Below are 11,973 nucleotides of genomic sequence, written 5' to 3'. Positions count from 1 at the left end.
CCCCGCCCCCCTATTTCCCGGCCCTCTGCCAGCCCCAGCCGCCCTGTCTGCTCCCGTGGCTCAGGGACATGGAGGCTGCTGTGTGCTTTACCTGGTCACAGCCTCCCCACCGATTGGCTGAGGGTCAGGGCTCTGTGTCCCGTCTTTCCATGTCTCCCCGCCCAAAGGGAGAGGGTCCCCGGAACCACAGAGCCACCCCTGAGGCCTCAGGAGTGCAGATTCTGTCTTGGGACCGAGAGAAGACGGTGGCTGAGGTGATGGAAGCAGGGCATTCAGGACAGGGATCTGGTTGCCACTTAATGAGCAGAAGCACTTTGGTCTTCTGAAAAGAGTGTTGGTATCGGAGTGAGGCCCGGCTCTGCCACCCCCCCCACCCACCCCCGACTGTGGGGTCTGAGGGAGGCCCAGCCAGGTGCTTAATGGGTTTGCCCTGAACCCTCCTGCCTCCACCTGATCTGGAGGAAGGCCCAGGCAGTCTGGGGTCTTTCTTCAGACGACTCTGACCTCACCTTATCCCATGGACAGGTGCCTCTCACCTGTCTGCTTCACATTGACCACTTCCATTTCTGGGCTTCTGAGTCCCGACTTTGGACCCGCTTCAAGCTGACCCCCTGCCCAGGGCCTTCACACCGCTGCTTGTCCACATTGTCCACTGTCCAGACTCCCACCTGCCTGTCTCTAGGGTTCCTGCTGTATCCCTTTGACGGCCTCCTGGCCGGCTGTCTGGTGGGGACCCCAGGGCCCCCTAGGGCCATCATCCATCACCTCTCCTGCCCCCTCTCAACTTCTATCTGCAGCCAGCCTCCTGCTGGGGCTCGGGGGCAGCCGGGCAGCCACAGAGCTGCGTAAACAAACTAGGGATGTGCCCCTGTTTGGGCAGCTCTGCCAGGGGAAACAGTGCGTCCTGAGCATTCCAAGAATGCAGGGCACCCTAAGCGGCCTTAGGCAGCATCTCCCTGCTGTGGCTGAGGGTGCCACCCTAAGTAATGAGGAGGGTTCCCCCAGGAGGGTTGAGTGTGGAGAAGGGAAGGGGGTCGTGGGTGAATTCCAGGGCAAGGCTGTTTATTTCATCCGGAAGGTGGTTTTCTCAGAACTGCTTAGAAGTTGTGTGTGTGTGTGTGTGTGTGTGTGTGTGAGAGAGAGAGAGAGAGAGAGAGAGAGAGGTCTGTGACTTCACCTGTGCTTATTTACTTTAGTAGGTATATGCATATATGGTCATGTATATATGTGGTAAAATACTTTTATTTTAAATTACTGTTTGCTGTGGCCCTTGGCTGAGCAATCTTCCTAGTTGACAGATTCAGCAAATGAAAATAGAGAATACCCAATTAAGTTTGAATTGTAGGTAAACCATGAAGACATTCTCTCACACACATCTGTCTCAGAGGTCTTGTACGCTGCCTTGTCATTAGGGTGGCGATCCCACAGTCCACGTGCCCAGCAGCAGCGGCACAGCAACCCTAACGAGTACGCCCTCTGTCTTTGAGTCCATTTCCACTCACACTGACCCTAGAGGACCTAGTAGAACTGCCCTGCATTTTTTTTTTTTCTTTACAGAAGTAGACATCTATCTTTTCCCCGAGGAGTCGCTGGTGGCTTTGAACCACTGACTTTTGGGATAGCAGTGGAGCGCTTTAACCACTGTGTCCCCAAACTCACTGTCATTGATCGTTACTGGAGTCCTGGTGGCAGAGGGGGCTGCATGTTGGGCTACTAACTGCAAGGTCAGCAGGTTGAAACCACCAGCTGCTCCGAGGGGGAACAAGGAGGCTTTCTACTCCCATAAAGAGTTACAGTCTTGGAAACTCACAGGGGCATTTGTACTTTGTCATATAGAGTCGTTAGGAGCTGATGACAACGCTATGGCAGCAAGTTTAGGTTTTGGTTTGGTGTATCGAACCTCTGCTTATGCCTATTACCCCCATTACTCCTGTTTCCAAGAGAGGAAATCGGCTCTGAAACACTGAACAGTCAGCCAGTGATGTGGGGCCAGGACTTTGACTTGGGTCTGATCCCCAAGTCCACCCTTCCCTATACCACTCTCCCCTCTGAGATGAAACTGCCTCTCCGACTTGTAGAAAAGTCCAGAACCTTCTCCCCAGCTCCCAGAACCCTCACCTTTCTAGAAGGACAGAGATGTCCCAGGCATCAATTTCAAGGAAGCTGGTCCCAGGGACAGTGATCTGTAGGGGCCAGATGAGCTAAAGTTCACGTGGATAACCCAAGGTAGGGGTGGGGGAGATGCAGGCTCCATGGGACCCCGTTGCTAGAGAGCCCGTTCATCAGTCTGGTTCCCGGGTGGAAACATCTGGCATAAGAAGCCAAACGCCGAAGGCACACAGCCTTAAACGAAAAGAAATGAGGAGTCAAAACCAAACAAATTCAGGCGATGGAGTTCATGGCCCCGGTAGCAGACACACTTGGCCAGACAAAGGCAAACAAGGAGAGACCCTCTCCGCCATTGCGTGGAATCCACCTCATCGTGGACAGACGGACAGGGTAGAATTGCTCCTTAGGGTTCAGTCGTTCCTGGAGCAGACAGCCTCCTCTTTCTCCTGTGGAGCGGCTGGTGGATTTGAACCACTCACCTTGCTCACAGCAGCCCAGTACTTAACCCATTGCACCCCAGGACACCTAAAACCAGGAGACAACACGAAGTCCTCTGCCATCGAGTTGATTCTGTCTCCCGGTGACCCTATGGGACAGCGTCTACTCCAACTGCTCCTTCGGGTTCCCCAGACTAAATCTGCATGGGAGTGGGTCCTTCCTCCTGGAAGCAGCGGCTGGTGGGTTTGAAGGTCTGACCCGGGGGTTAGTAGCCCCACACATAACCCACTCCACCAGCAGGGCTCCTTAAAGCCAGGAGAGGCGGAGCAGCACTGCGTGTCCGGGGGGGCCCCCTGGAGCCCAGGGGTGAGGGCCCTCCCTACGTGGTGTTTGTCTCTTAGGGAGCATCGTCTGTCATTGGTCATCTGTGTTTGTCGATGGAGGAACCTACAGGTAGAAGTCATGTGGTGATCCACAGGAAGCTCCATCCACAGGGAGCTTGGGGCCTGGGCGCGTTGAAGGAGAGTGTTGATGCTGTTGGCCATCTTCTCCGTCAAGAGTGTTCATGAGAGCGCGTGTCCCATACTTGCATCACACCTTGTGATCGGGGCTCTCCTCCTCTGTTTGTCTGGACATTTAATGATGGGACAGAGGCGTCTCAGCCTCAGGCCCAGCCAGGAAGAGGTGGGAACAACAGGCTAGGCTGGACAGTGAGGAGCGTTGACTGTCTCAGGCTTCTCCTGCAGCAGTCCTCAGCTTTGAGGAAGAGAGACTGATCATCGGGTTCAAGGGCAAGGGTACCGGGATCAGGCGGAGCTGGGGTTGAATCCAGGTTCAGCTGAATGCTGACCAGGAGATTCTGGGAAAGTTCCCACAACCTCTCAGTGCCTTGGTTTCCTCGGAGGGGAACTACAACCATAAGGCCTTTCTCTTGTCAGGTCTCGTTCAGAGAGGACAGAGGTGCCATTGCTTACCACGATGTCTAGTCAATCCTGACTCTCAGTGGCCCACGTGTGCAGAGAGGAACACGGCTTCCCGTGGGTTTGTAGGGCTGGGACCTTCCGAAGCAGCTCGCTGGGCCTTGTGACAGAGGCATCTCTGGGTGGGTTTGAACTGCCTACCTTTCGGTGAATAGTCCAACTCGTAACCATTTGTGCCATGCAGGCAGGGCCTCTTCCTGGCTGCTGCCGCCTGTTGTCAGGTGCTGCCTAGTTGATTTCAACTCAGGGAGACCCCCGTGTGACACGTCTGCTCCCTAGGGTTCTGTAGGCTGTGACCCTCCTGGGAGAAGATCACCAGGGTTTAGGCGATTATTATGACGCAAGAAGCCAGCCGCCCCTCTGAGGCGCGGGCAGAGGTTAGTACGTGTTTTCCTGAAGTCTACTCCAGCATGGCACTAAGCAGCCAAAGACCCAGGCTCACGGCCATTGAGTAGATGCCGGCTCAGAGTGACCCTACAGGACAGGGTAGACGGTAACTATTTAAGGGAGTAGAAAGCCCCATCTTTCTCTCTCAGAGCAGCTGGTGGTTTTGAACCGCCAGCCTTGCGGTTAGCAGCCTGATCGGTGAGCACGATGCCTCCAGGGCTCCGTGGCATGAACAGGAAGATCTCATTATACGAGTTAGATTTGAATGCAAGTCCACCCTGGTCCAGGATCCTTTTCAATCCAACTTGCCTGCTGGTTGGGATAGAGTAGGAACAAAGGGTCTGTGTGGTCACCGAAACACTGGGCTCCCTTGGGTGTGTGTTCCACTTTTTTTTTTTAGAATAGAAAAAGAATTCCATTCAGCTTGGGAAGCATCCCATTTTCTCAGGCTCCCAGGCTCCCAGCAATCATCATTCCTTCAGCGTTTCCTGAGCACCTACTCCGCCTGAGGCTTGAGGCCAGGGGATGGGGAACCAGCGGGAGGCACACAATTCCATTGGCTGAACGGAGGCCCAGGGAGTAACACACACATTTGGGAGAGAGCCACGCAAAAGCATACGTGATGGCCATGTGATCAGTGCTGTGGAGGAAGGCAGGGCATGGGACTGCCCCAGGTAGGGAGACGGATCTGAACTTGGCCTGTCTGAGACAACCCATCTCACTCCCCTACCTCCCAGAAAAAGAGTCCCCACGAGAAGCAGTTACCTGCAAGCCACCTGGCAAGGCATGGACTAGAGAGGCGAGGCTAGCATGTGACCCGGGAGCACTATGCCACTCTCTGTTTCTGGCCAGTAGACCTGGGCCAGCGCCTATGTTCCTGGCTGGCTAAGGGAAGCAGTGTCCACCTCTGGCTTCTGACTGTGTTCCAGGGAAGACCTGCTTGCACGAACTAGCCTGAATATGCCCACGAGCTGGGCCACCCAGTTGCTGTCAAATCGATTCTGAGTGACCCCATGTGGCCAGAGTAGCATGGTGACCCTAATGGGGTCAGAATAGAACGGTGCTCCATTGGGTTTGTCAGCAGTAGACAGATAGGGCTTTCTTCCAGAGAGAGATGCCTCTGCCAACCTTGGGGCTAACGGCACAGCATGTGAATGGCTGTACCACCGAAGGACATGCTTCATGGACATTAGCGGTCAGGAAGGAAGAGGCTGAGTCTATCGTGTGAGCGTGAGCACCAAGCAGCCCCCTGGACACAACCAGACCTAAGAAAGCACCTTGCCTGACCTCAAAGGGCTACATGGAGCAGAAACATCATGCCAAGGGGCGGGTCCCTCTTAGATCCGAAGAGTTGCCAGGAGTTTCCAAGAGCCTGAACTCGACGTCCATCTTGTGACAGTCCACCTTCTGCTGCAACTTCAAGGGCGCAGAGGGAGAGCATCCTGCTTCTACTCCCAGCCGTGAGCTTGATTGTGCACCTGGGGACTCAGCCCCAGGACTCCCCTGGTCCTCACTTCATCTCTCATCCCATCGAAGATGGTCTTCCGGTCCCGTAAAGTGGTAAAGTGGACGGTCAGCGAACGAGAGGAAGGGCCCCCAGTGACCTGGATCGGCGCCATGGCGGCCGCAGTGGGCGCAAACAGAGCACCAATTGCGAGGCTGGCGCAGGACCAGGCTGCGCTTCACTCTGTTGTGCATAGGCTCGCTGTGGGTCAGCGCTCGCTCGGTGGCACCCGACAGCAACAGCCCAGGCAGCACGGTCAAGTGCAACTGTCCCCAGACTTCAGTCTTTAATTCATCTTGGCAGTTAGGCGAGTAGAGTGATGTTACGGATTAGAAGACAGATGCCTTCCAGACCTGGGATTGCTCTCCACCCAAACCGCGTGTCTTCTAAAGTGGTGCCTTACGTTGGGTGAAGATGAGAACAAACCAGCGTGGTCTCTCTGAATTGATAGCCTCCAGTGGCAGGGATGGAGGTGGGGCTGGGAAGGGCGGGGGTCTGGTAAGCGGTGAGGGGAAATCTTGCTTCCTAAGTAGGAAAAGCTGGACTATTTTCTCACGGGGATTGGATCTTTGTTTTCTCAAGTGGGCATTTGAACTGTAGCGACTCACTGGAAACTGTTTAATGGCTCTTGCTTTTTGTTTTGCAGAAACAAACCATCACGACTGTCAAAAAAGAGGTAATTAGGCTCCCGAATTCCAGCTAAGTTCGATTCCGAATCTGTTGACGAATTATATAGACGTCGGGCCAGTGCTGTGCACTCTGTAATGAAATGAAAGCCCTGTGACGCGTGCCAACAACTGCTTCCCAACTGATGGGCGGCAGCGGAGAATGGCAAGCCAAGAATTCAAGTCTGGGTGACCTGAATGGGGCTGACACGGAGACCAGACCAGAATGGGAAGCACACCCCTGGGACACAAAACAGAGGGGTGGCCAGAGGGGACAGGGGCCTTATTGCTACAGCGTGTCCCCTCCCCACCTGGTTCCTGCTCACACACAGAGATCTGGCAGTAGCTGTCCAGGGTGGCAAATGTGTTGCACCTCCCAGACCCGAGTGTCAAGATAGAAACCTGGGGAGGGTGGGCCATCGAGGTGGGCTATGTCAATGGACAGCCGACCTGGAGGCAGGTGGTTGGAGAGGGGGATGCTGGCTCCTGCAGAAGCTACGGAACCAGGAAGGATGAGAATGTCACCTTCTTCGCTCGGCTCCACGCACCTGAAGGAATAGCCAAACCTTTGCTTCCCCATCTGGGGTTAATACTCGCCGGTTTCCAGCTGCCGTGGGACCGATTCCGGCCCTCTGAATGTCGGAGTAGAACTACACTCCACAGGGATTTCAGTGGAGGGTTCCCTCCCCCCCCAGAAGTAGAACACTAGGCCTTTCTTCCAAGGTGCTTCTGGGTACACTCAAACACCCATCCGTTGGGTTTACAGCCGAACATGTGAACTACTGACTCTTCAGTGTTTATGTGAACATCTGTAATTAGCCAGGGTCTTCCCCAGCTCATGTATGAGGGGTTCCCAAACTCGCTGCCTTTGAGTCAATACTGACTCGTGGCGACCCTGTAGGACAGGGTAGACCTGCCCCCGTGCGTTTCTGAGACTAACTCTTCACGGGAGCAGAGAGCTCCGTCTTTCTCCTGCCGGGATGGCTTCAGGAGGCCACTATTCTGGAGTTCGGGGTCACTGGTGTGTAGATGGCTGGTTTGGGGTGGGTTTGGGGTGGGGGCAGGCAGGGTTGTGATGGGAAAAAGGCCCCTCAATTTTGAAGCCATATGTAAAGGTCAGTGTCAGGGACACTCCAGGGGGGGTGGGATGGGGGACATCTTCTAACGGCTGTGTCCTTTCCAGATCATGTACTACCAACAGGCCTTGATGAGGTCCACGGTGAAGTCCTCTGTGTCCCTGGGAGGGTACGTGCCCGATTTCTTGGTAACGTTGAGCTCTGAGCAGTGCGTAGGCAAGAGGAGATCGTTTGCGGGAAGGCAAGGTGACTCGTGGACTGACTGAGGGTCTTCAAGACCAGGCTAGGTTCTTGTGTACTTAGTCCCCGGGTCTTTCCTCCGGATCCTGCTCCCACTTCTCATCTTAGGGGAGGCCAGCGGTTCTCAACCTGTGGGTCGTGACCCCTTTGGGGGTCGAACGACCCTTTCACAGGGGTCGCCTAAGGACATCCTGCAAATCAGATAGTTACATGACGAATCATCACAGTGGCAAAATGACAGTGATGAAGTAACAACAAAAATAATGTTCTGGTTGGGAGCCACCACAGCATGAGGAACTGTATGAAGGGGTCACGGCATGAGGAAGGTTGAGAACCGCTGGGTTAGGCAAAATCAGGGGTGAGTGGGGTTCTAGAGCTCTTCGTTGGAGTGTTGTTTTGTATGTGGATGGGGGTGGGGAAGAGTCAGAAGGCCCTAGGTTGGCTCCTGCATGGCTCCAAGCTCGGCTTCGTTCACATCACGAACCATTCCGACGTATTAGGGACAGATGCGCTGTGTTTCCTCACCACATGTCCACTGTTAACCTCAGATTTAACAGCCGGCTCGGGATCAGCGGGAAACCTACGGTCCTGATCCAAACAGGACACAATTGGGGAGGGTAAACTCCAAAGGGGACAATGAGCATTGTCACAAGTGGAACCAACCCAGAGTTGAACTGCCCCCCCCACCACTCCCAAGCTGCACATCTTTACAGAAGTAGACTGCCACCTTTTTCTCTCTCAGAGAGGCTGGTGAAGGGCTGACCCTCCCACCAGCAGTAGAGCATTGAACGACTGTCCCAGCAGGACTCCCCAACCCCAAACCAGACCGATGACCATCTAACTGATTCTGACCGCTAGCGACCCTCTAGGACCCTCTAGAAGTGTCCCTGTGGGCTCCCGCGATGGTCACTCTTTACAGGTGGCAGAAAGCCTCATCTTTCTTCCATGGAGAAGCCGGTGCTTTCAAACGCCTGACCTTGCCGCATAGCAGCCCAGCACGTACCGCTAGACCACAGGTCTTGTCGAGTGCCTGCCAACCCCAAGGGAGATTCGAGAAGAGAGTCAGATGACGGTCTAAGAAGAGAGTCATGCGATCATGGAACGAGTCAAGGAAAACACCTGCGGGTCCATCAGCCTGACCGTTGACTTGGTCACCTTGGGTGCTGACCTTCTAGGGGGTCACGTTCCGCTTGCTTTTTTCAGGATCGTCAAGTACAGCGAGCAGTTCTTGTCCAACGACGCCATCATGTCAGGCTGCCTCCCCAGCAACCCTTGGATAACAGATGACACGCAGTTCTGGGACCTAAACGCCAAATTGTATGTGTTGATAGATTACAAAACACCTGTTTTATTGATATGTAATTCACATGCCATATATTGGATTTATACAATTCAGTGGCTCTTAGTATATTCACAAAGTTGGGCAACTAGCCAAACCCAAACCAAACCCCTCCTAGTGACCGTGCAGGACAGAGTAGAATGCCCGCCCATAGGATGTCCAAGACTGGTCTTCACTGGGGCAGACTGCCACGTCTTTCTCCTGCAGAGCGGCTAGTGGGGTTGAACTACCAACCTTTCGTTTGGCAGCGGGGCACTTTAACCACAGTGCCACCAGATCTCCTTGTGTAACCATCCCCGTAATCTCATTGCAGAACATCCCCATCACCCCAACGTGCAACCCCGTATCCTAGAGTGATTACACCTTCGCCCTCCAGTCCGAGAGATCCACTCGTCCACTTCCTATCTCTGTCATCGGTTCTTGTTCTGGACATTTAATATAATACGAGTATAAGTGACCAGATGTGGGGTCTTTTAAAAAATCATTTTATGGGGGTCTCATACAGCTCTTATCACAATACATTCACGCATCCATCGTGTCAAGCACATTTGTACATTTGTTGCCATCATCATTTTCAAAACAATTCCTTTCTGAGCCCTTGGTATCAGCTCCTCATTTTTTCCCCTCTCCCCCCTCTCTCCCTCACAAACCCTTGATAATTTATAAATTAATAGTTTTTCATGTCTTACACGGTTTGATGTCTTCCGTCACCTACTTTTCTGTTATCTGTCCCCCAGGGAGAAGGTTATATGTAGATCATTGTGATCGGTTCCCCCTTTCTCCTGCCACCTTCCTCTACTGGTATTGCTACTCTCAATATTGGTCCTGAGGGGTTTATCTGTCCTGGATTCCCTGTGTTTCCCGTTTAGATCTGTACCTGTGTACATGCTCTGGTCTAGCTGGCTTTGTAAGGTAGAATTGGGATCATGATATTAGGAGGGAGGAAGCACTGAAGAACTAGAGGAAAGTTGTATGTTTCATCAGTGTTATACTGCACCCTGACTGGCTCGTCTCTTCCTTGTGACCCTTCTGTAAGGGGATGTCCAGTTGCCTACAGCTGGGCTTTGGGTCTCCATTCTGCACTCCCCCTCCTTCACATTGATATGATTTTTTGTTCTGGGTCTTTGATGCCTGATACCTGATCCCATCAACACCTCATGATCACACAAGCTGGCGTGCTTCTTCCATGTGGGCTTTGTTGCTGCTCACCTAGATGGCCACTTGTTTGTCTTCAACCAAGACCCCAGATGCTCTATCTTTTGATCGCTGGGCACCCAGATGTGGTCTTTTTATGACTAGCTCTCCACACTCCCCACTTAACATAGATCAGTCATTTTACATTTGCCTCATGTTGTCAAGGTCCAATCCTTGTGGTACGTTTTTGATTCCTTTTGACAGTTGCGTGATATCCCATTGGGTGGATAGGCCCCACGTGGCGTTTTGTATATCTACTCCTTGATTGACATTTGGGTTGATTCTACTTTTGCTACTTCAAATTGTTCCATCCTGATCATCTGGGCTCAGCTTTTTGCGTGGACAGATGTTTTCATTTCTCTTGAATAGATACCGGGGAGTGGAATTTCTGGCCCTAACAATCCCTCCCCATTTCTTTGTGAAAATCAGAAAAATGATCTTTATAACTTGTCATATCTGGTATCTAATTCGAGTAAAATTAATGTGCTGGGAGGACAGGGACACAACCTGCCTCGGGAGTCATCTTGCTCACTCCTTGGTTCTGAGGATGATCTTTCCACATGTGGCATGGTCAACGGTGCTGTCCCGAAGAGGGGTGGTGAGTCTGACATCACCATCCACCACCACCATCGGCCTGTCCTTCCCCGGGGGATGGCAGTCGCGTTGAAGCAAGGCCAGGGGACCCCCTGACATTTTCCTAGTGAAGTGATTGTCGGGAGAGCCGGAGGCACCATAGCTCCCCTGGATCACGGGACAGACGGAAGATGGGGGACCGGTGTCTTGCCACAGACTGCCTGTCCACCGAGTGTCCACTGCAGATATAAGCTGCCCTCTCCCCTTCTTGCAGAGTGGAAGTCCCAACCAAGATGCGGGTGGAACGATGGGCCTTCAACTTCAGCGAATTGATCCGCGATCCCAAGGGCCGGCAGAGCTTCCAGTACTTCCTCAAGAAAGAATTCAGCGGTGAGTCTGTTTTGTTCCTAAGGCAACACATGCATGGAGCCTTTTCTGGCTGCGTTCTCGGATGCTCCTCTTCCCAGCCAGCCTGGGCCTTTCGAGTTTTCCCTACAGATGTTGTCGCTGCATTTCAGCGGCCTTCACAATCCTAGCCATGCCGTCCCTGGGTTCAGAATGGTGCCAGGGGGTGGCCATCACTCCCCTTCTCGAGACTCACAAATCCCACTAGGCCATTGGCCACGTTTCCAACTCACAAACACCCTTGCGTTTCTGGGGCTCCATCCCCTCTGTGTGAACCCCACTGTATCAGCACCATCCTCAGACGACCAGTCCAGCGACCCTGCTGTCCCCTGTGCACCCCCTCTCCCAAGTTTAGCTCCTCCGGGAGACCCTGCAGGAAGCCCAGGGAAGAATCACCATTGGCCTCGAAGCCCGGTGTCCTGCAGCTCGGTGGATTTCTGCCTGCACGTGCCATCTGCCTGGGCACACTTTATTTTTATTTTTTAAACTCATTTTATTGGGGGTTCCTACAACATTCCATACATCATTTGTATCGAGCATATTTGCACATCGGCTGCCATCATCATCTCCAAAACATGTTCTACTTGAGCCCTCGGTATCAGCTCCTCTTTCCCCCTCCCTCCCCACCCTCCTGTATCCTTGACCAATTATACATTCTTATTGTTATTTCCTCCTGGGACATTTTAAAATGTTGATTTGACCGCAGCCCATCCTCTTTCCATTGGGGGTGGGGTGGGGAGTGGGAGAGCTGTCCTGTGGAGCATTCCATGGGTCATTCTAATGCACAGCCAGGGTTAATTAAGGGCCAGTCTTCCGCCCCTTGAATGGCTAACCAAAGCAAGCCAGTTGCCTTGAGTAGATGGAGATGAAGGGGACACGGAATGTGTGTCTTAGTCCTCCATCCATCTGTGGGTGGGCATTGATGTGTTCCCATGGTTTGGCTGCTGTGAGCCGTGTTTCATTTTAACCCTGACTTCCTCAGGGCCTCCTGTGTGTGTGTGTGTGTGTGTGTGTGTGTGTGTGTGTGTGTGTGTGTGTGAGAGAGAGAGAGAGAGAGAGAGAG

The 11,973-nt window shown here is 53.1% G+C and overlaps 1 protein-coding gene across 3 annotated transcripts in view; it reads left to right on the top strand.

Moving 5' to 3' along the window:
- RGS9 (regulator of G protein signaling 9) overlaps nt 1-11,973 on the top strand; it is a 65,402-nt gene that overhangs the window by 32,306 nt on the left and 21,123 nt on the right. For all 3 annotated transcript variants that reach the window (XM_004709179.3, XM_045299875.1, XM_045299876.1), the window contains exons 10-13: nt 6,065-6,094; nt 7,267-7,328; nt 8,603-8,716; nt 10,780-10,895. In XM_004709179.3, coding sequence (XP_004709236.1) covers nt 6,065-6,094; nt 7,267-7,328; nt 8,603-8,716; nt 10,780-10,895 — 322 coding nt within the window. The remainder of the gene's footprint in view (nt 1-6,064; nt 6,095-7,266; nt 7,329-8,602; nt 8,717-10,779; nt 10,896-11,973) is intronic.

This window comes from Echinops telfairi, unplaced genomic scaffold, assembly GCF_000313985.2.
Source record: "Echinops telfairi isolate 266 unplaced genomic scaffold, ASM31398v2 ScPeMD7_7458;HRSCAF=8496, whole genome shotgun sequence".
Lineage (NCBI taxonomy): Eukaryota > Metazoa > Chordata > Mammalia > Afrosoricida > Tenrecidae > Echinops > Echinops telfairi.
The sequence above is the reverse complement of the archived record's forward strand: the minus strand, read 5'-3'. Positions and strand labels throughout refer to the sequence as shown.